General features: G+C 37.5%; 4 protein-coding genes across 4 annotated transcripts; all 4 read right to left on the bottom strand.

The window, feature by feature from the left end:
• Positions 1-207: 207 nt before the first annotated feature.
• LOC146454918 (uncharacterized) lies at positions 208-2,674 on the bottom strand. Its single transcript, XM_085094895.1, has 2 exons — positions 2,551-2,674; positions 208-1,019 (listed from the first exon to the last, which is right to left on the bottom strand). Exons 1-2 carry the CDS (start codon positions 2,672-2,674, stop codon positions 208-210), a joined length of 936 nt encoding a protein of 311 aa, XP_084951021.1.
• Positions 2,675-6,169: 3,495 nt separating this feature from the next.
• Positions 6,170-9,159, bottom strand: LOC146454919 (uncharacterized). Its single transcript, XM_085094933.1, has 2 exons — positions 8,812-9,159; positions 6,170-6,988 (listed from the first exon to the last, which is right to left on the bottom strand). Exons 1-2 carry the CDS (start codon positions 9,157-9,159, stop codon positions 6,170-6,172), a joined length of 1,167 nt encoding a protein of 388 aa, XP_084951059.1.
• Positions 9,160-11,852: 2,693 nt separating this feature from the next.
• Positions 11,853-15,747, bottom strand: LOC146454920 (uncharacterized). The gene is made up of 2 exons (XM_085094949.1): positions 15,400-15,747; positions 11,853-12,671 (listed from the first exon to the last, which is right to left on the bottom strand). The coding sequence occupies exons 1-2, from the start codon at positions 15,745-15,747 to the stop codon at positions 11,853-11,855; spliced, it is 1,167 nt and encodes a 388-aa protein (XP_084951075.1).
• Positions 15,748-16,789: 1,042 nt separating this feature from the next.
• On the bottom strand, positions 16,790-23,287 carry LOC146454921 (uncharacterized). The gene is made up of 2 exons (XM_085094913.1): positions 22,952-23,287; positions 16,790-19,613 (listed from the first exon to the last, which is right to left on the bottom strand). The coding sequence occupies exons 1-2, from the start codon at positions 23,285-23,287 to the stop codon at positions 18,795-18,797; spliced, it is 1,155 nt and encodes a 384-aa protein (XP_084951039.1). The 3' UTR covers positions 16,790-18,794.
• Between the last annotated feature and the right edge of the window lie 487 nt (positions 23,288-23,774).

Raw genomic sequence — 23,774 nt, forward strand, 5'->3', positions numbered from 1 at the left:
TTCTCTTCGGCTGGGCATGCTTATTGGATGGATACTCAGACACCTGGTTCTTCCTTGGTATTTCCGCATTCTAAATTTTATTTAAACGGCTCCATTCGGAATCTAACATATGGTCAACAAATGGTAGCATTTTGCACTTACTGCCTCTAACCAGTGGTAAGTTTCTCACTTAGCCTGTTAACAGACAGAAACTAAATATCCTCTTCCTTATTCTTCTCCAATCCACCACTGCGTTGTGGAATCAGCGCTTGCTGAACATCTATGTACATGATTAACTGTTTCGTACCATCCAAAGTTATCTTCGCCCCGTGATAACTTCACAGAGCCTGCGTGGGGACTGTTAAACTGACAACCTATCTGAGATCCGTAATAGGAGTCAACGTGTGCGTGCCAATAATCTTTTTGAGAAAAGTGGGCCGTGCAATTATGGCAATTATAACCCCTGATATTGATGTATTCGTACCTTTTGCATCCGTTGAAATCCAAACTCATGACGTCGATATCACTCAGTTTGGCTCTTAAGTAATCAGTGTAATTAAGTCCATCAGTGTTAAAGTTACATGTGGCGCGCACATGCGTGGAGTGGCTAGCAATGAAGTTCATCCGGGACTGCGATAAGCGAAACTTTTTCCAGCTAAAGGAATTCTGATTGACAGGGTAGTCTTTATAAAATGGCTTGTTTGCAAACTCGCGGTTGTTAGCCAAGCTGAAAGACTCGATCAGAGTCCAAATGAATCCGTTTTCAGACGTGTAATCGCAAAAGACTTCAGACGATGACTTGCTAGTTGAATCAAACAAAAGATGCAGACCAGACTGGCTCCCTCTGTACTTTTCAAGTTGATCCTTACAAGATGTAGGTCTACGTTTCTTACAAAGCTTACCGTAAAATTCCGTGGTACAAGTGCAGTTGAACTTGTGTTTGGCGTGGTCGCATAGCTCAGTGCACGTGCCTCCGTAGGCGCACGGACTCTGGCTACAGCATTGGTTACTGCATGTTTGATCTGAGCATGTGTTGTTCACTGCAATCTATAGGATAAGACGGAACACATTTTAATATGTTTCTGTGGGATAATTAAGGTAGCAACAAGTAACTGTTGGAATAATGGTCAAGTAAATCAATCAAAGTAGGAATCGAAAATTTTATTAACAGGAAAAGCATAAGCATTTTGTTCTTTTTTTATAGACAAAAAGTTCGAAAGAGATAGTGTTTTTGTTAGGCTTTTGTATGGATAGTATATTTTATAAATTTCGCCGTTCCAGTCTGAGGGTATATACACTAGAAACGTCAAAGAAGTGACTCAAGAACAACATACACAAACAAACATGGCCGTCTTGAATTTGAATCTTCAAACCTAACGCAACTGACACAGACATCTGGCATCTGTCACTCGGCTGTTAAGGCTCTAGTGCTCGGTGTTTCAATTATTTCCAATCGATTTCAATTTTACCTTTCATTTTGCTGTTGTTTTTTCTAAAACTGTTAATTTTCAAGAACAAAATTAAAACACCACTAAAATGCTTGAATGATGCTTAATATTTGGCTTCACTAATTGCTAGCATAATGTAAAAAAGGCAAGTTAAAAAAAAAAACAAAACAAAACAAAAACGGACCTTACGCTTAGGGTTGTCTTTCATTTTTTTTTTTGACGTCGTTCCAACTTCAAATATGCGTGGGTTGCAGGTGCGAGTATTCACACCAGATGAAATTAATGAATTTTGTTATTTAGCTCAATGTTCACGAGACAACTAGCCCGTCTATGGAGCACCAAAGGTATGGTTAGTGGGAGAAGTTTATTCTAAAACTTTAATAATATATTTACTAACGAAACACTGTTGTCAAGTGATGCCGAAGTTAAGGCGATATTGCAGCCGTCTTCTACGATTGTTTGTTTGTTTCTTTTCTTTTTTCTTTTTTTTTTTTTTTTTGTACCTATGACTTTTCTTCCGCCGTTTTTCTTAATTTTTTTTCATTTGAAAGCACTTTTTAACATCTTTGCAAGCGGTAGTGCTGTATAATTAACTATTGTGATATTGCTTTTGAAATGGGCAGAAGTTTTAACTTAGATTCATCAGAATCGGTAACAAAAGCGTGGAAATTAATGACCCTTCAATATTTTGGTGTAATAAAAGAAATCCTCCCATTATTCAACTGAGGATTTAAGCCCTGAGCTTTTTAGGCGAACTTTTTGTGTAGTTTAGCTAGTTAAAACTTTGCATAAGCACACAAATAGTGTATACTTCGTAGTAATTACTGATTATGATATAATTGTTGTTCCGTTCTAGTTAATTCTTGAATTTCTCGTCTCTATGCCGTGTAATAGTAAAATCTCTTTTCATTTCTTTATATTTTGGAAATGTATACTCAAAATCTGCAACAACTGCTTGTTTGTTCACTTGCACATGCGTACAATTTGAATAAGAATCTCGTTTTCTAGTAGCCATATGTTGTCGTTGCCGTTGCCGTCGTCGTTGCTTAAGCTCCAGTACTTACAACGGGACAACACATCCGTTGACTTTTCATTCATAGAAACGTCGGCGCCATGATCTAACTATCCCTTACCCGGTTCACAAACTCATTATCCATATCAAAATAAGTGTATCCATCTTCACTGATGAAGTCATCTGGAGCCGAACTCCTGTCTTCATCTAGTAGCTCACAGCGATTGTTCCACATTTGATATGCTTGGCACCTGCATCTCTCATCAAAGCATCTCACATAACAGTCAAACGTTTTCTTGACGGTGGAGTTCTTAAAGCTGTGACCCAGTATGGCACGATGTTTTATTCCTGTTTGGCCAAAAGTACCGCTACTCTGCTCACATTTCCCCTGACAATCTGCAGTGCCTAACTTCAGAGTGTGCAAAATGAGTAGCAATAGAACGAGAAGAACACCCTTTGATAATTCCATGGTATAGCTTTGGATTCATCAGTCGTTAAGGCACATAAAATGATCGTTACCGTGATAAGTCAAAATTAATTTTGACATTTTCCTTGTATGATGCAAAATATTAATTACAATACAGAAGACTTATGTTTCTTGGAGGCAAGGCCTTTAAAGTCTTATTAACATAACCTTCACCTGCCGTTGAACAAACTATGGGTGCATGAATTTCGAAGCGAAATGTCGGAAGATGAGATCCGATCGCAAAAGATGACCAACAAACTGAAAAACCACTTTTAAAGCTTGAAAAAATCTTTATTAACTATGAAGCGTCTTTGAAAAATTATTTGAATTAGCACTCTAAATATTGATAAAAAAAAAAAAAGGTTTGCCGTCATATTTTAATTAGATAACAACTTAGCTGTTTATTTAATTTCTTTTTTCTGTTTCCAGGCCGAGTAGGAAACTGAGTTTAGCAAAAAATTCATGATCACCGTGAAGGATTTTATTTTTATAAGTGCCACGTTATTTTTCACCCTACCACAAACGCTAAAGAAATAAATAAGTGGAGAACTGCCAGCAACACCCAACCAGAATATTTACTCAGGGTGTCAAGTGGTTTTAGAGTCATATTTTATAGTAAGGTAAAGGTAAAGTCGCACAAGAGCCAAAGTGGCCCACACGGCCGGAGCTTAGCCCGATTTCTGTAGCATGAAGCATCTAGGAGTATTGCTACTTCCCCCTAAATGGGATGCTAGTCCATCGCAGGGTTATCCCAAGCAGTATGTCGCCGAAACCCATTTATACACCTGGGCGAAGAGAGACAATGTGGAGCAAATTGTTTTGTCTAAGGAAACAAGACAGCAATGAAGAGACCAACCTGGCCTCGAACCAACGACCCTCAGATCCTCCGACCGTCCGATCGAAAGTCCGACGCGCTAACCACTACACCACCGCGCCTCCACTCATATTTGATAGGTGTAGGACATTTCTTTTCCAAAATAAAGGACAATTTTAACGAAAATTCTGAAAATATAGGACACAAAAAAGTTACATTCCTTTCCACTCCTCGTCACAAATAGACAGCTTTGGCATCTCATGGTGCCAGGTGACTGTTCTAAATATTATATCTAAACTAATGTGAAATTAAGATTAGAGAAAGTAATTTATTTAAACACTTTTGGCAGTCCCTAGGCTGAATTACGGATAATTTACAAATTGGGCAACGCAGAAAATGGTAAAAAGACTAAAACCTAACATTCTATACTCAGAAACATTCCAAACACAAAATATAGATACAAACAATCGCTAGTGTACAGCGTTGCAAAAAAAAAAATACATGGAATTTCTGTGTTTTTTTTTTGTTAGCCATCACTTTACTTTTAATAACCTTGGCCGGAAAAAGACTCTGCAATCTAACAATTTTTCCTTTACTTATTATTTTTGGGGGAAATTGCCTTTCCCTCTCGTGCAAACTTTTGTCAAGAAGCTCATGTTTTAGTTCACGACTCTCCACACTTCTTTTCTTTTCTCTAACTTTAGCCAATTCACTGGTACGTTTCTCGCTTATTCTTGAGGTAGATTCTATCATTAGTTCTGCACTGATATCTGCCTTGTCGTTCAGCAGTTCCGAACACAAGAGAGTTTGTTTCTGATTCTAACTTCTTGCCTTCTTAAACAGGTTTCTTTTGGCAGAAGAGAAGTATTTTTCCCTTCAGAGCATACATTCAGTGCTTTCGTTTTGCACCTTCTGCTTTCTCCTCTTCTTTAATTTGCCTTTCTTTCCCATTCTGCTTCTACCCCGAGCTTTCTTTGATAAACAAAATATTAGCTGAGTCTTCAAACTAAAAACTATATTTTGTCAGTTTAAAATATTTGCAATTTCTTGAATATTTCGTTTTTTAAGTCTTGGAGTTGGTAAAACAAACCGTCGTCATTTACTTTTTCAACCTTTTATCTACAACTTTTTGTCTAGCTAGCTACTACCAGACGGTCCGTAATACCAGCGCATGTAACAAACAGGAACATGTGCTGCACAAAGAGTTCTAGCTCATTTATTACCTTTCATCAAGGGCACAGTGGGTAAATGGACTTATTTCATATTATAGCATTGTATATAATTATATTACATTCTAATTAGGATGTTTACTCTAGAAACGACAAAGAAGTGAATTAAGAACAACTTACAAGCTCTGTATACGTATCAAAACATAAAGTATATCCATCTTCATTGATGAAGTCATCTGGAGCCGAACTCCTGTCTTCATCCAGTAACTCACAGCGATTGCTCTACATTTGATATGCTTGGAACCTGCATCTCTCATCGAGGCATTTCACATGACAATCAAACGTTTTCTTCACAGTGAAGTTCTTAAAGCTGTAACCCAATATGGCACAATGTTTAATTCCTGGTTGGCCAAAACTACCACGACTCTGCTCACATTTCCCTTGACAATCTGCAGTGCCTAACTTTAGAGCGTGCAAAATGAGTAGCAATAGATAATGTTTTATTTAGCTTGGCTGGAAAAAGTTTCTTCAATCTGACAACTTTTCCATTACTTGTTATTTTGGGGGAAATGCCCCTGCCCTCCCATGCAAACTTTCGTCAAGAAGCTTACGTTTACGACTCTCCGCATTTCTTCGCTTTTTTCTGACGGATCAGCCAATTCATTGTTAAGTTTCTCACTTAGTCTTGTGCTAATTTCTATCACTAGCTAGTCTGCAATGATGTCTGCGTTGTTCTTCTTATTGGTGGAATCCTTAAGCTTTTCATTTCCATGCTTCAGCAGTTCCCCAATACAAGAAAGTTTGCCTCTTATGCTAACGTCTTGCTCACATAAAGAGGTCTCTTTTGTTAGAAGAGAAACGTTTATGTTTGGCTTCAGAGCATTCTACGGGTCACGGGTCAACACTAATTTCAATATCGACAACATGAGTACAATCCACTAGCATTTTCTGTGAATGGTGTCTAATAAACGGTCATTATAATTATTCTGTTCAGCTACGCATGCTTATTGGAATAATTTCCTAAAACCAAGAGATGATAACATAAAACAGGCGTTCAGATACCTGGTTCTTCCGTGGTATGTGCACATTCTACATTCTATTTAAAAGGCTCTATCTGAAATATTTAAAATGGTCAAAAAAATGACCACCACATATTGCTTCTAACCAGTCGTATTACTCTCACTTCGTCTATTAATATACATAAACTGAATATCCACTTCACGTCACTTCTTGCCTACAGTGTAATCCTCATTTGCCGCGCAGCTGTGTGCAGCTAACTTTTTACTGTTCTCCAATCCACCACTGCGTTGTAGAATCAGCGCTTGCTGAGCATCTATGTACACGATTAACTGTTTCGTACCATCCGAAGTTATCTTCGCATCTCTTCATCTTCACAGCGCCAGCGAAGGGACTCCTAAACTGACAACCTCTCTGAGATCCGTGACAGGAGTCAATGTGTGCGTGCCAGTTATCTCTTTGAACAAAGTGGGCCGTGCAATTATGGCAATAATAGCCCCTGATATTTATGTATTCATACCTTTTGCATCCGTCGAAATTCAAACTCATGACGTTAATATCACTCAGTTTGGCTCTTAAGTAATCAGTGTAATTAAGTCCATCAGTGTTAAAGCTACATGTGGCGCGCACATGCGTGGAGTGGCTAGCTATGGAGTTCATCCGTGACCACGATAAGCGAAACTTATTCCAGCTAAAGGAATTCTGATTGACAGGGTAGTCCTTATAAAATGGCTTGTTTGTAAACTCGTGGTTGTTAGCCAAGCTGAAAGACTCGATCAGAGTCCAAATGAATCCGTTTTCAGACGTGCAATCGCAAAAGACTTCATGCAACGACTTGCTTGCTGGATCAAACAAAAGATGCAGACCAGACTGGCTCCCTCTGTCTTTTTCAAGTTGCTCCTCACAAGATGTAGGTCTACGTTTCTTACAAAGCTTACCATAGTATTCCGCGGTACAAGTGCAGTTGAACTTGTGTTTGGCGTGGTCGCATAGCTCAGTGCACGTGCCTCCATTGGCGCACGGACTCTGGTTACAGCATTGGTTACTGCATGTTTGATCTGAGCATGCGTTGTACACTGAAATCTATAGGATAAGACGAACACATTTTAATAAGTTTCTGTGGGATAATAAAGGTAGGAACAAGTAACTATTGGAATAATGATCAATTAAATGAGGAATCGAAGGAAATATATTAACAAGAATAGCCTAAGCGTTTTTTTCTTTATTTATCGATAAAAAGTTCCAAACAGATAGTGTTTTTGTTAGGCTTTTGTACATTATGGTTTTGGTTCGTTACTGACATGTTACAGATTATTGTTTTCCGGTCAAATGCTCGGTTAACCCAAAAGTCACTAAAATGCTCGGAGAATATATTTTATAAGTTTCGCCTTTTTAATTTGGGTGTTTACTCTAGGAACGACAAAGAAGTGAATTAAGAGCAACATACACAAGCAAACATGGCCGTCTTTAATTCGACTTTTCAAACCTAACGCAACTGACATCTGGCATCCGTCACTCGGCTGTTAAGGCTGGAGTGCTTGGCGGTTCGATTACTTCAACTCGATTTGAAGTTTAGTTTTCATTTTGCTCTTGTTTTCTCTAAAACAATTAATGTTCCAGAACAAAAACACCACTAAAATGCTCGAATGATGCTCAATATTTGGCTTCACTGTTAAACTGCTAGCATAATGTTAAAAAGCCAAGTTAAAAAAAAAACATAATTTGCACAACCCCAAGATTAAGTTCTTGGGTTCTCTTATATTTGTTTGAGTGGCGTCCTTCCAACTTCAACTTTGCGTAGGTTGCAGGTGTGAGTATTCGCACCAGATGGAATTAACAAATTTTGTTTTCAACTCAATGTTCACTAGACAACTAGCCTGTTTATGGAGCGCAAAAGACATGTTAGTGGGAGAAGTTTACTCTGAAACTTTATTAATATTTTTATTAACGAACCACTGTTGTCAAGTGATGGTAAAGTTAAAGCAATATTGCAGCCGTCTTTTACGATTGTTTTTCTCTTTTTAATTTCTCTTCCGTTTGACAGCTCTTTTGAAGATCTTTGCAAACTCTAGTGCTGAATAATTAACCATGTGATATTGCTACTGAAATGGGCATAAGTTTTCACTTAAATTAATCAGAATTGGTAACAAAAGCTGGGAAATTAATGCCCCTCCAATATTTATGTATAATAAAATGAAACCTCCCATTATTCAACTTAGGATTTAAGCCCTGGGCTTTTAAGACGAACTTTTTGTGAAGTTTGGCTAGATAAATTTTGCATTAGCACACTAAAAGTGTACACTGCTAATTACTGATTATGAAATATTTCTCGTTCAGTTCTAGTTAATTCTTGAATTTCTCGCCTCTATGCCCTGAAATGGTAAAATCTCTTTTCATTAATATTTTTTTAGAAGATACAGCCTAAATCTTTTTATTTGTCACAACCACCGCTTGCTTGTTCTCTTACACATGCGTACAGTTTGAATAATAATTTCGTTTTCTATCAGCCATGTTAGGGAGCGTAAGCAACAACGACGGCAACGGCAATGAAAACGTTTATTTCATTTGTGCTACTTCGCGATTATTTCAACTCGCTCAACTTTTACAAAAATGCCGAACTATCCAGGAATCAAATTGGAAGGAGTGGTGTACAAGTTAAGAAAGAAAATGAAAAATTCACCGTCGTACGTTCACGTTCTTCAGAAAAACCCTAAATATGGTCATTTCACGCTCATGTTTTGCAGAGGACGGCAAAGAAATGTACCAAAATGTAAAACGCATGTGCAGAGCGATTGTTTTTGCTCATTCAACCGACTGCGTTGTCGTTGCCGTTACCGTCGTCGTGTGCTTAAGCTCCCAAGTACTTACAACTGTACAAAACATCCGTTGATCTATCTATCCCTTACCCGGTTCACAAACTCATTATCCATATCAAAATAAGTGTATCCATCTTCACTGATGAAGTCATCTGGAGCCGAACTCCTATCTTCATCCAGTAACTCACAGCGATTGTTCCACATTTGATATGCTTTGCACCTGCATCTCTCATCGAAGCATCTCACATGACAGTCAAACGTTTTCTTCACAGTGAAGTTTTTGAAGCTGTGACCCAGTATGGCACGATGTTTCATTCCTGTCTGGCCAAAGCTACCACTACTCTGCTCACATTTCCCTTGACAGTCTGCAGTGCTTAACTTCAGGGCGTGCAAAATGACTAGCAATAGAACGAGAAGAACGCCCTTTGATAATTCCATGGTATAGCTTTAGATTCATCAGTCGTTGAGGTACATAAAATGACCGTTACCGTGGTAAGTCAAAATATATTCTGAAATTTTTCATTGTATGATGCATAATATTAATTACAATACAGAAGATATATGTTTCTTGGGGCAAGGCTTTTAAAATCTTATTAACATAAATTTCACCTGCCGTTAAACAAACCACGGGGTTCATGAAATTCAAACAGAAATTTCGGAAAAGGAGAATCGACCGCAAAAGATGGCAAAAAATCACTGAAAAAAAACACTTTGAAAGCTTTGAAAAAACCATCAAACGTAACAATGAATGTTCAGTAGCAAGAAGCATATTTTTCAAATCGATATATCTTTATTAACTATAAAGCGTCTTTGAACAATTATTTGAATTAGCACTGTAGATATTGAAGAAAAAAAAAAGGTTTGCCGTCATTTTTTAATTAGATAACAACTTAGCTGTCTATTTAATTTTTTTTCTGTTTCCAGGTCGAGTAGGAAACTGGGTCGAACAACAAATTCATGATCACAGTGAAGGATTTTATTTTTATAAATGCCACGCTATTTTTCACCCTACCACAAACGTTAAACAAATAAATACGTGGGGAAAGTCCTGAACTGCCAGCAGCACCTAACCAGAACATTTAAGCAGGGTGTCAAGTGGTTTTAGAGTCATATTTTATAGTAGTGTAGGACAATTCTTTTCCAAAATAAAGGAAAATTTTAAAGAAAATTCTGAAAATATAGGACACAAAAAAGTCACATTCCTTTCCACTCCTCGTCAAAGTTTTCCACAAATAGACAGTTTTAGCATCCCATTGTGCCAGCTGACTGTTCTAAATATTATATCTAAACTAATGTTAAATTGAGAAAAGAGATAGTAATTTATTTTAACACTCCTGGTAGCCCCTAGGCTAAATTACGGATAATCTACAAATTGGGTAAAGCAGAAAATGGTAAAAATACTAAAACTCCCATCCTAAAGTCAGAAGAATTGCAACCACTAAAGCTAGATACAAACAATCGCTAGTGTACAGCCTTGGTTAGCCATCAGTTTGCTTTTAATAAGATTGGCTGGAAAAAAGTTTTTTCAATCTAACAATTTTTATTTGTCATTTTTGGGGGAAGTGCCCTTCCCTCTCATGCAAACTTTGGTCAGGAAGCTCGTGTTTACGACTCTCCACACTTGTTTACTTTTCTCAGACCTCAGCCAGTTCATTGTTAATTTTTTCGCTTAGTCTTATGGTAGTTTCTATCATTAGCTGGTCTGCACTGCTTTCTCCGCTTTTATTGGTGGCTTCCTTCAGCAGTTCCACAACACAAGAAAGTTTGTTTCTGATTTTAACTTCTTGTTATTTTTGCCAGAAAGAAGAACTTTTTTCCTTCAGAGCGTCCATCCTGCTTTTTTTTTTTTTTTTGCACCTTCTGCTTTCTCTTCTTCTTTTGCCTTCCCTTCCCATTCTCCTTCTTCCCCGAGCTTTCTTTGATAAACAAAATAAGCTGAGTCTTCAAACTAAACACAATGTGCATTTCTATTTTTATTTCAATTTCTATTTTTACAATTCTGTGTAACAAACTAGTGACCTCAAAAACAAGAAGACAAGCCTGTCAGTTTAAAATATTTGCAATTTCTTGAATATTTCGTTTTTTAAGTGTTGGAGTTGGTAAAACAAACCGTCGTCATTTACTTTTACAACCTTTTATCTACAACTTTTTGTCTAGCTAGCTAGCTACTACCCAACAGCAGAGTAACACCCACGACTACAAACTTAGGTCACAGACGGTCTGTAATATCGAAGCATGTGATAACAGGAACATGTGCCGCACAAACCGTTCCAGCTCATTTATTACCTTTTATGAAGGGCAGTTGGTAAATGGACTTATTTCATATCATAGCGTTGTATATAATTATAGTATTATTATATAAATGTAACTATATGAAAAATACATTTTGAACTGCGGATGAAAGATCAAACAGAAGAAAGATCCTCGCAGTTACTACGCAACTAAAGCAGTTGCGAAAAGAAAGCCTGAAAAAAATTCAGGCTTATTTGAACGGGATTCGAACCCATGACCTCTGCGATGCCTGTGCAGTGTTCTACCAACTGAGCTTTCAAGCGAACTGGGAGCTCGTCATATTATGAGTTCGTAATATACCCTTGAAGGATGAATAAATAAATGTAAATATATGAAACATACATTTTGAATTGCGGATGAAAGATCAAACAGAAGAAAGATCCTCGCAGTCACTACGCAGTTACGTAGTAACTGCGAGGATCTTTGTTCTGTTTGAGTATTATTATAGTAGTGTTAATTTTCAAAGCTTGTATTTTATCCTTGTAATTCAGTTTTTAACTCGATGGTGAGTAATAAACGGTTGTTATTAATACGGTCATTATTATTCTGTTGAGCTGCGCATGCTTATTGGAAGATTTTCCTAAGACGGAAAAATGATAATATAAAACAAGCGTTCAGATACCTGGTTCTTCCTTGGTATGTGCACATTCTACATTCTATTTAACAGGCTCTATCTGAAATATTTGAGACGGTCAAAAAATCACCACCACATATTGATTCTAACCAGTCGTATTACTCTCACTTCGTCTATTAATATACATAAACTGAATATCCACTTCACGTCACTTCGTGCCTTCAGTGTCTTCCTCATTTGACGTGCAGCTGTGTGCTGCTTACTTTTACTGTTCTCCAATCCACCACTGCGTTGTAGAATCAGCGCTTGCTGAGCATCTATGTACACGATTAACTGTTTCGTACCATCCGAAGTTATCTTCGCCACTCTTCATCTTCACAGCGCCTTCGAGAGGACTCTTAAACTGACAACTTCTCTGAGATCCACTATAGGAGTCAACGTGTGCGTGCCAATAATCTCTTTGAACAAAGTGGGCCGTGCAATTATGGCAATAATAGCCCCTGATATTGATGTATTCATACCTTTTGCATCCGTCGAAATTCAAACTCATGACGTCGATATCACTCAGTTTGGCTCTTAAGTAATCAGTGTAATTAAGTCCATCAGTGTTAAAGTTACATGTGGCGCGCACTTGCGTGGAGTGTCTAGCAATGAAGTTTATCCGTGACTGCGATAAGCGAAACTTATTCCAGGTAAAGGAATTCTGATTGACAGAGTAGTCTTTATAAAATGGCTTGTTTGCAAACTCGTGGTTGTTAGCCAAGCTGAAAGACTCGATCAGAGTCCAAATGAATCCGTTTTCAGACGTGTAATCGCAAAAGACTTCAGACAATGACTTGCTCGTTGAATCAAACAAAAGATGCAGACCAGACTGGCTCCTACTGTCTTTTTCAAGTTGATCCTTACAAGATGTAGGTCTACGTTTCTTACAAAGCTTACCGTAAAATTCCGTGGTACAAGTGCAGTTGAACTTGTGTTTGGCGTGGTCGCATAACTCAGTGCACGTGCCTCCATGGGCGCACGGACTCTGGCTACAGCATTGGTTAACGCATGTTTGATCTGAGCATGCGTTGTTCACTGAAATCTAAAGTATAAGACGGAACACATTTTAATAAGTTTCTGTGAGATAATTAAGGTAGCAACAAGTAGTGATTGGAATAATTATGGACTAAGTCAACCAAACTATGAATCGCGGAATTATATAAACAGGAAAATTATGAGCGTTTTGTTCTTTCTTTATCGATAAAAAGTTCGAAACAGCTTGCGTTTTTATTAGGCTTTCCCACACTATGCTGTTGGTTCCCCACAGACATGCTCCAGCTTATTTGTCAGTCCACTGTAGAATGCTTATTATAGCGGAGGTCCACGCACCGAAGGTGCGCGTGCAGAGCCCCATAGCTAAGAGAAATTGGCATACCCATGAATGCGAAAATTTTTTTGGTTATGAGGTCAGTTCCATCCGTCCGTACATGGGTGCGTACGTCCGCTCCCCTATGTAAGCAATTGTGGAATGCCACACTCAAGTTAACCCTGTGCTGCAACCCGCGTGTTTTCCGGCGGGAAGTTGCGTGGCCACCTGTCTTTTAGGAAAAAACCCCACAAAAAACAAAGGGAAATTATTGAAGAAAACTATAAAATCATGTACTCGTTGGATATGTCGACAAGCGTAGAAATAAGAGAAAGGGAGAGAGAAAGAAAACAAAAACGAAGGTGCTGAATAAGCAAAGTTCAACGTAAAAGACAGCGACTGATGACGAATGCTATCCGTAGAGACAGCATTTTGCCGTTTCAGTGGGTTCGGTGCACCTTGTGGAAGCGGAGATAGTAAGTTGCTTTTCTCATTTTTTTTCTTTTGCGAGCGGAAGGTATCCTGAAAGTCGTAAAATCTTTGTGGTTCCGCGAGTGGCAAATTTTTCCAATCTCTGACCATGGTCACGGTAACAACACGCGGGAAATCTTAAAGTGGTCATTTTTACTCCGATCCGGCGCGACGAACCGTTGAAATTTTTTTCTCTTTAAGGGAAACTTTTCGCTCACTAAATGTTGTAAAAGGAACGAATAACGTAGTAATGGAATAAAAGGATTGGTTGTTCTCCAAAGAGGCGAGCATTCATTTCATTTTGTCGAAAAAACGTGGTTAGTTTGCTGTTTTGTAGTTTTTCTTGCAGTGTTGGTTCGTCATTTGACTCAAGCTTAATAATAATGCTAACCGCAGACAAGGCTTTTAAATTCAGTTTTACGATCCATGTTCATTATTTACCTTGGAGTTTTATTTTCTAATCTCGTCACAAAAATGATTCTTTGCTTAAATAGTCAAACAAACGCCTCGAAACTCAGTGTATGGTTGCTATAAACCCTGACAAATTCATATTGCACACATTTCTCTAATTTTAGCATTGATTTGTGACAATTATGACAGAGAACAAACACAAATGCTTAAAATAATAAGATATAAAGGAAAAGAGTAAGATGTGTGAGTATTTTGCACTGAAAGTCTTTTTTAATAACTTTCGTTAAAAGCGAATGTAAAAATCTGAAATGTGGTTCATTTTCATCAAAACAAAGCTTACGCAGAACATTTATTCGCTTGATTGTGCGAATTTTTCAAGTTGTTAAGTTTATTTCTGTACTGCTTTCTATAAAATATCACAGGTTGTTTTTTTTTTTTCATGTGTTACTCCAGGAGATGTTTAAAGTCTGTTTTTTCGTGAGTATAGTCTTTTTCTCTGAGGTTTATACGTACGGCTTTCTGGATAAGCAAAATTTAAGTAAAGAGTGACAGCGCGACGATCAAAAACTAAAAACCCAGTCCGTATAGAGAAATCTGTGCCCTCGGTCGGTATCATATATTTATGTTTGCCGTGACGCCACAAATTCAAAAAATCCTAGTTGTCATTGCTATACATAAAATCATTAGCAAAACTCTAAGTCTTAGTTTTGTTGTAATTTTTTATTTGCTTGAGTGACGTCCTCGCAACTTCAAGTGCGCGAAGTCTGTGTTAAGCCGGCTATTGACAAGTGATAATATTGTCGGCTTTGTTTTCATAAATGTTCCTTCGGAGTATCACTTTAAATGAAATTAACAAATTTATTCAACCTTATATTCAGGAAACAAGTTGTTTACCGACCTGCCAAACACATTTTTATTCGGGGAAATATTTGCTCTGAAATTTCAATAAAATCTTTTTTAACGAAAACTTGTTTTCAAACGGAGGCAACGTTACCTATAACTTGTAAGACAATTTCTTCCGTTTTCCAATTTACTATCCATTTAATGGCGCTTTTGAAGATGTATGCGGTATAAGCGCCAGCGCTATATACTATTCTCACATCGCTACTCAAATGACCACAAGTCTCGATTTAAATTCATAAGAATCGTTAAGAAAAGCTGGAAAATGACCCTCCAATATTTCGGTTTAATTAGTTAAAGAGAAACATCACACATTTCAACTGAGGAACTAAGTCCTGGTTTTTTTTTCGTCGAAATGTTGGTGCCGTTTGGCCAAGTTAAAATTTTGTATAAGCATACTAACGTATGCCTTCTTCTAATTACTGATTAATAAGGAAACATTTCCCATTACGTTCTGTTAATCCGTGGATGTTGCAAATGTTGTGTTCTGTGCCCTGTAAAAGTAAAATCTCCATTTTTTGTTTGGAGATACACCCTGCTTGTATGTTCACTTTCACAGTTTAAATGAGAATTTTGCTTTTCTTTCAGCAAATTTACAACTCCAGAACACCTCGTTGAATTTTCGTTTACAGAAAAATCGGCCTATGATTTAATTGGTAAGTATGGAACTCATATCCCTTACCTGGTTCACCAACTCATTATCCATATCAAAGTAAGTGTATCCATGTTCATTGACGAAATCATCTGGAGCCGAACTCCTGTCTTCATCCAGTAACTCACAGCGATTGTTCCACATTTGGTATGCTTTGCATCTGCATTTCTCATCGAAGCATTTCACATGACAATCAAACGTTTTCTTCACGGTGAAGTTCTTAAAGCTGTGACCCAGTATGGCACGATGTTTCATTCCTGTTTGGCCAAAGCTACCACTACTCTGCTCACATTTCCCTTGACAGTCTGCAGTGCTTAACTTCAGGGCGTGCAGAATGAGTAGCAATAAAACGTGAATTACACCCTTCGTGACTTCCATGGCATAGCTTGGGATTTATCAGTCTTAAAGGGACATAGAATGATCGTTACTTTGATAGGTCGAATTAATTCTGATATTTTCCTTGCCGCATGATCCATAATCTTAATTCAATTACAGAAGATACATGTTTGCTTGAGCCAAGGCATTTTAAATCTAGCTTATTTACATACAATTTTCACCTGCCGTTGAACAAACTATGACTTTATGAAATTCGAAGCGAAATTTCCGCAGAGCAAAAGATGGGAAAAAAATCGCTGAACTGACAATGTTAAAACTTGAAAAAAAAAATTAAAATAATAAATAAAAAAACTAGCAGAAGAGCATTTTTCATATTTTTTATCAACGTTAAACGTTTTTAAAAAATTAATTAAATGTTACAACTCCTAATGTTGAGAGATAACGCTTGCCGTCATATTTTGATTTAATAACAACTTAGTTATCTTTTTTCTCTTGTTGCTTCCAGGTCGAGTAGGAAACTGGGTCGAGAAAAAATCATAAAATCGTACAAAATTAAAAATTGCTAAATGATTACTGAACACTGTAAAGTTAAATAATTTAATTTTTATACGCGCCATGTTAAACAAGTAAATAAGTGAAGAAAGTTCTGAACTGTCAGGAGCACCCAATCACAACATTTAAGTAATGCTTGAAACACGAGTACCAGTGTTTCATCGGGATTTAAACCCAATAAAACACGTGCTGCGAGTTTCTTGAACTGCTTCAAAGACCTTCCCGGAAAAGCGTGTGTCAAGAGTCTTCATAACAATGATGCTTTTGTGAACGTTGGGAAATAGCATACGAGAAAAACATTGAACACCGCATACTAATAAGGACGAGGTTTTACCGGATTTTGATGCCACTGCACGTGATGTTTTATCGACCATTTGATAGGTCAATGGGCTTATGAATTATAAATGAATTTTTGAAGCAGGGTATCAATTAAGTGGTTTCCATGTCGTATTTTATAAGACTACAAGACTCTTCTTTTCCAAAATGTAGGATAATTTTACGAAAAAATCTGAAAAAATAGGACACAACAAAGTTAGATTTCTTCCCACTCCTTATCAATTTATTCCACAAATACATAATGTTGTTCATTGTCATTAAATTTAGCACCTCATAGTGTGCCAGCTGACTGTTCTCAATATTATATCTAAAGTAATAATTGACAAAACCTTCCCTTCTGTCGTCAAATTCAACTCAACCTTGTCTCCAGGCAGTCCAGATTGATCTTTAGTGTAACCACAAAAAAACTAACTAATACAACAGTAACAATTACAAGGAAACAGCCTTGCTTAATAATACATGGCATTTCTGTGTTGTTTTTGCTTAGCCACCAGTTTACTCAGTAAGCTTTGCTGGAGAAAAATTTCGTCAATTAGGCGACTTTTCCATTACTAGTTATGTATCTTCTTGGTCTTTGCCGAATTAAATGGCTTATTTGACTTTTTGGGGTAGAATGCCTCACCCCCTCGTGCAAACTTTGGTCAAGAAGCTTACGTTTACGACTCCACACTTCTTTTTTCTGACTTCAGCCAATTCATTGCGCAGTTTCTCCGTTAGTCTTATGGCAGTTTCCATCATTACTTGGTCTGCACTGATGTCTGCCTTGTCGCTCTTATACATTTCCATCCTTCAGCAGTTCCCCAACACAAGAAAGTTTGTCTCTAAAGCTAACTTCTTGTTCACTCCTATTCTTCTTTTCCCTTTCTTTAACTTAATTTCTGTTTGTTTCTTCTCTTGCTCGAGCCTTCATTGATAAATGCAATAAGCTGAGTCATAAAACTTCATTACACTACGCGTATTTCTATCTTTACAATATTGTGCAAAAACTAGTTGCAAGACAAAATTGTTGGCTTCACACTATAAGCTAAGTTAGTTTCAAGTAAGCACTTGATTCAAGTGCACTTGAAAATCTCAAGTCGCACTTTAGAAAACTTGGCTTCACACCTGGTGACAAAGTATACACTTGAAGAAGAAGCTGTCAATCATCGTTTGCGGTAAAATCAGAAATGCGATTGCTCGCCGGAAAATCAAGAAGCCTTTGCAACGGAAAAACGTTTTATGTTGTTTACTCTTTATTTTGTCTTTAATTTTCACTCAGAGAGTTTTGACATTACAGGAAATGCATACTAGGTACTTCATTGTTTACGATTACTTGGCGACAAAACAAAAGGAGAGGCGACATCTTCTGAACTGAAAATCGATGGTTCAGGCTGTCTGTAAAGATGAAATTCAAATAAGATCGTAAGTTTAACTAATTGTATCGGCTTTTCCTTCTCATTTGTGCTTACTTACAAAAAAGACTGTTCCATGGAGTCCTCAAACTGCAAGGCGTATCTCCAGCCATCCATTTTGATTTTTTTTGGGATTAATTTTAGTTCACGACAAAATGTTTATCTGTCCTGGCACTGCAGCACGTGGCTTTTAGTTGGTTTCCCTTTTCCTATTGGTCAAGTACGTTCTCAAGTGTGGTGTTGGCCATACTTGGCGGCGTACTTCGGCTTCTTTGAACTACGAACGTTTCCATGGTCACTAAGTAAAGTTCAAGTTGGTAGGTTTTACCCCTTCACACTCAAGTAGATTTCAAGTGCACTTAGATTATACTTACAAGCTCTAGTGTGAAGCCCCCTGTGTCAGTTAAAGCCGTACTACAGTTTCTTGAACATTACGGTTTTTTTTTTTTGGAGTTGTTAAATAAACCGTCGTCAGATACTAATTAATTTACTTTTAAAACTTTTTGTCTAGCTATTCTCTTCAGCTGTGCATGCTGATTGGAAGAATTTTGGAAGAATTTCCTTAGAGCGAGAGATGATAATATAGTGTTTAGAATCCTGCTTCTTCCTTGGCGTGTGCACATTTTGCATTTTATTTAACAGGCTCTATTGAAAGTACATAACATTCTCAACAAATTGTAGCATTTAACGTTTATTGCCTCTAACAATTGGTAAATTTCTAACTTAGTCTGTTAATATATAAAAACTAAATATCCACTTCTTGCCTTCAGTGTAATCCTCGTTTGACGTGCAGCTGTGTGCAGCTAACTTTTACTGTTCTCCAATCCACCACTGAGTTGTAGAATTAGCGCTTGCTGAACATCTATGTACACGATTAACTATATTGTACCATCCGAAGTTATCTTCGCCATGCTTCATCTTCACAGCGCCTTCGAGGGAACTGTTAAACTGACAACCTTTCTGAGATCCGTAATAGGAGTCGACGTGTGCGTGCCATTTATTTCTTTGAACAAAGTCGGCCGTGCAATTATGGCAATTATAGCCCCTGATGTTGATGTATTCATACCTTTTGCATCCGTCGAAATTCAAACTCATGACGTCAATATCACTCAGTTTGGCTCTTAAGTAATCAGTGTAATTAAGTCCATCAGTGTTAAAGTTACATGTGGCGCGCACTTGCGTGGAGTGGCTAGCTATGGATTTCATCCTTGACCACGATAAGCGAAACTTATTCCAGGTAAAGGAATTCTGATTGACAGGGTAGTCTTTATAAAATGGCTTGTTTGCAAACTCGTGGTTGTTAGCCAAGCTGAAAGACTCGATCAGATTCCAAATGAATCCGTTTTCAGACGTGTAATCGCAAAAGACTTCATACAATGACTTGCTTGTTGAATCAAACAAAAGATACAGACCAGGCTGGCTCCCTCTGTCCTTTTCAAGTTGATCCTTACAAGATGTAGGTCTACGTTTCTTACAAAGCTTACCATAGAATTCCGTGGTACAAGTGCACTTGAACTTGTGTTTGGCGTGGTCGCATAGCTCAGTGCACGAGCCTCCATGGGCGCACGGACTTTGGTTACAACATTGGTTACTGCATGTTTGATCTGAGCATGCGTTGTTCACTGAAATCTTAAAGATAAGACGGAACACATTTTAATCAGTTTCTGTGACATAATTAAGACACCAACAAGTAGCCATAGGGATGATGGTAGGTAAATTAATCAAATAATAAGTCGCAAAAATATGTAATTTTTAAAATACGAGCAGCAGTGGTTTACTGGGATTTAAAACCACGAGGCGCAGCCGAGTGGTTTTAGACCCAATAAAACACGTGCTGCGAGTTTATTGAACGGCTTCAAAAATATTCCTTGAAAAGCGTGTGTCAAGAGAGTTCATAACAATGATGCTTTTGTGAACGTTGGAAATTAGCATACGGGAAAAACATTAAACATCGCATACTAATTAGGACGAGGTTTTATCGGGATTTAAAACCATTGCACGTGATGTTTTATCGACTATTTCATAGGTCAATAGGCTTACGAATTTCTTGTATTTATGGATAAAAAGTTCGAGATAGATTGCATTTGTATAAGGCTTTTATAGATTATGGTTTTGGTTCCCCATTGGCATGCTTTAGCTTATTTGTCAGTCCACTGAGAAGCTCGGTTAACCCAAAAAGGTACCCAAATGGTTGTATAATGCTCATTTTGCACATGTTCATGATTTTAACTCTAGATACGACATAAATGTGAAGTACCAGCAACATAATCAAGCAAAAATGCCTTCAGTCTTTCATTACTGAACACCCCAGATATGTCACTCGGCTATTAGGGCTCGAGTTGCTTGACATTTGAATTTTTTCAAATCTATTTCAAGTTCAGTTTTCCTTTTGCTTTTGTTTCCTCGAAACAATTAATTTTACAGAACAAAAAAGAAACAAAAATACGAGAGTAAAATGACCAAATAACACTTATGATTAAAATCTGGATCATTGTATAATGCAATTCCAGGCATTTTATTGGCTCAGCGGTCATGGTATATGAACTACTATACCATGCCCGAGAAATAGCGGCCATTAAATTATCTTCTGGTTGTACTTGCAAAGTGAAATCAGCAAGATCTAGCAATATTTCTTAATTGTTTTTTTAAAAAAAAAAAAACTATTATTCCAATAGCGCGCTTGTTGGATATGATATGATTATAGCCAACTCGGCGCTACGCGCCTCGTTGGCGATCTATCATCTCTTAATATAAATCTACTAGTGTTCTATCACTAATGCTGCTCTCTTATTGGCTACGCTACTCACTATCTATTCTGTTTTATAAAATGCAATGAATACTATGCGCGCTGTGATTGGTCGTTGCCTATGATCTATTAGAGTACAGACACGGATGACGTCACGGGAAAATTGTTTTCTTTGTTTTGTCCAACATGGCGCGCGGTTTTGAAAATGTTTGCGTGATTATTTCGAATTGAGCAAGTGAAGGCCTCTAGAAAAGGTTGGTAGGAGCTGTTTACAAACAAGAAAAAGAAGAAACTAAGGCGAAAGTACAGTGTTCTTGTCTTTTTGAAATTGCCTAAAACAAAATTGCCCGAAACAAATCTCCAAAGCAGATGTTATCGCAACGAAAAGACTCACAGTTTTGAAAATATTTACTCGATTATTCTGCTTTGAGTAAGCGAAGGCCTCGGAAAAAAGTTAGAGGAAGCAGCTGTTTACAAGTACGATCAAGAAGAAAAGAAGAAGCCGACACAGAAAGTAGCGTTGGTGACTTTAAAAATGCCTGAACTGGCACAAATCGAACAGCCAAGCGCTGCGAGGCAAGTTTGTCATGTTTCCTTTCTGTTAATTGTATAAAACAAATAGATTCCAAGTTGCCGTCCGGCTGTTCCGTAATAGATCACCGAAGACGTCAAATTGCGGTAAGAACATCAGTGACACACTCGCCTCCAACTCGTGTTGTTCTTTTCACATTTTGACGTCACCTGTGATCTATTACTGAACAGGCGCACGGCAACTTGGGATCTATTTATTTTAAAAATAGACAGTGAGTTGAGAAAGTAATGCCTGGCGTGACTTATTCATAGAGGATATTACATGACCGCGCGGAGATACGAAATTTTTCTTCAATTGTTAAAAAATATCTCACCAGTGAGCGCTGCGAACGAGTAAAATATTTTTCAACACGAGAAGAGAAATTTTGTACCTCCAAGCGGCCATTTAATGTTCTGTTTAATATATAAACACCAACGAAATACCAAATCATTGCAAAGGCGCGGTTTATCATGTAACCATAGCAGCGCCGATCTTTTCACGTGTGAAGATATCACGTTCAGTCGCGCGAAGGCTCAACTGGTATTTCATTGGTGTTTAGAACCTGTCTTAACTTGTTTTTAAGTTTTGAACGACTATTAGAGTTTTACTAAAACAATTAGATTTCTATCGCGTGATATTTGATGAGGGCAAACACGCGATAGAAATTTCGAAATCATAATCTAATTGTTAAATATCCAACGCGCGCTTGTGGAATAATTGTTAAATGTTTTCGTGAACTTCACTAAAATTTCTCGAAAATCTGCTAGCACAACGTACAAAGTAAGCCTAGTTTCCATTCCCACAAATAAAATTATTTGCAAAACATTACGTCAACTGCGCCTAGTGCGTGCCGAATAGGTGGGCGTTGCTTTGATAAACTTGCCTTCAGAGTGTTATTTTAAAATGGAATTTTAAATTTATTCAACTAACATTTAGGAAAATAGCTGTTTACAGAGCTGCCATTTTTAATGAGAAATGTTTACTCTGAAACTTACATAAAATTTTCTCCAACGAAAATTTGTTTTCAAATGGAGGCGAAGTCACCTGTAACTTGTAAGACATTTTCTTCCATTTTCCAATTTACCATCCATTTAAAAACGTTTTTGAAGACGTATGCGGTATAAGCGCTAGCGCCACGTTATAACTGTCATATTGCTACTCAAATGACCAGAAGTCTGAATTTAAATTTTATAAGAATCGTTAACAAAAGTTGGAAAGTGACCCTCCAATATTTTGGTTTGATTTTAAGAGAAAACCTCCTACTTTTCAACTGAGGAACTAAGCCCTGGACCATTTAGCCGAACTGATTTTGGTACACTAGTTTGCTAGTTAAAAATTTGCATAAGCACATTGACATATGTATACTACAAAATAACTGTTTAGGAAACATTCATCGTTACGTTCTGTTATTTCGTGAGTGTCGTGAATGTTGTGAAATGTTGTAAAATTTCTCTTCATTATTTGTTTTGGAGATACACCGTAAATGATTTAGTTTGCCACAACTCAGTGCCACTTAGCTTTTACAATTTAAATACGAATTTTGCTTTTCTTTCAGCACATTTACAACTCGAAGACACCTCGTTGACTTTTTATTCATAAGAAAGGTCGGCCCATGATCTAATTCTTAAATATAGAACTCATATCCCTTACCTGTTTTACAAACTCATTATCCATATCAAAGTAGGAGTATCCCCATTTATTGGCGAAATCATCTGGAGCCGAACTCCTGTCTTCATCCAGTAACTCACAGCGATTGTTCCACATTTGATATGCTTGGCACCTGCATCTCTCATCGAAGCATTTTACATGACAGTCAAACGTTTTCTTCACGGTGAAGTTCTTAAAGCTGTGACCCAGTATGGCACGATGTTTCATTCCTGTCTGGCCAAAGCTGCCACTACTCTGCTCACATTTCCCTTGACAGTCTGCAGTGCTTAACTTCAGGGCGTATAAAATTAGTAGCAATTGAACGAGAAGAACGCCCATGGTAGAGCTTTCGATTCAGCAGTCGCAAACGTACGTAGAATGATCGTGACCGTGATAAATTAATCGAATTCTGATAATTTTCTTTTTATATTATGCATAATCTTAATTGAAATACAGATGAACAAACGATGACATAACATGAAATTCGAAGCGAAATTTCAGAACGCAGAATCAATAGAGTTAACCACAAACGACAGCAAAATGCCAGCTGTTAAAGGGGTTACCATAACACGCGGCCTATCGCTTTCAAAAAACTCCGATAAAGTTGCGTTTTGGTGGACGTCAATCATAGAAAAGCCATTGAAATTATTTTGAATTCTGAGAACATTTGAAGGCAACAGAACAAAGAAATTGGCAGTTTTATCCGCTTATACATTGTAAACTTTATGAAAGTTGATTTCGAGGCCAGTTTATCTAAAAGAAGGGGCATTCGGTTTAGATGGAGCCGTATTAAAAAAAAAAACAATTTAAATCGCTACCGTAATAA

This window comes from Pavona decussata, unplaced genomic scaffold, assembly GCF_977016875.1.
Source record: "Pavona decussata unplaced genomic scaffold, jaPavDecu1.1 SCAFFOLD_297, whole genome shotgun sequence".
NCBI classification, from domain to species: domain Eukaryota; kingdom Metazoa; phylum Cnidaria; class Anthozoa; order Scleractinia; family Agariciidae; genus Pavona; species Pavona decussata.

Coding starts and splice junctions, on each gene's coding strand:
- LOC146454918 (XM_085094895.1), bottom strand. CDS start 2,674: ATGTGGAACAATCGCTGTGAGCTACTAGATGAAGACAGGAGTTCGGCT. Junction 1,020..2,550: donor TGTGAACCGGGTAAGGGATA/GTTAGATCATGG, acceptor TATAGATTGCAG/TGAACAACACATGCTCAGAT.
- LOC146454919 (XM_085094933.1), bottom strand. CDS start 9,159: ATGGAATTATCAAAGGGCGTTCTTCTCGTTCTATTGCTAGTCATTTTG. Junction 6,989..8,811: donor ATAATGAGTTTGTGAACCGG/GTAAGGGATAGA, acceptor CTTATCCTATAG/ATTTCAGTGTACAACGCATG.
- LOC146454920 (XM_085094949.1), bottom strand. CDS start 15,747: ATGGAAGTCACGAAGGGTGTAATTCACGTTTTATTGCTACTCATTCTG. Junction 12,672..15,399: donor ATAATGAGTTGGTGAACCAG/GTAAGGGATATG, acceptor CTTATACTTTAG/ATTTCAGTGAACAACGCATG.
- LOC146454921 (XM_085094913.1), bottom strand. CDS start 23,287: ATGGGCGTTCTTCTCGTTCAATTGCTACTAATTTTATACGCCCTGAAG. Junction 19,614..22,951: donor ATAATGAGTTTGTAAAACAG/GTAAGGGATATG, acceptor CTTATCTTTAAG/ATTTCAGTGAACAACGCATG.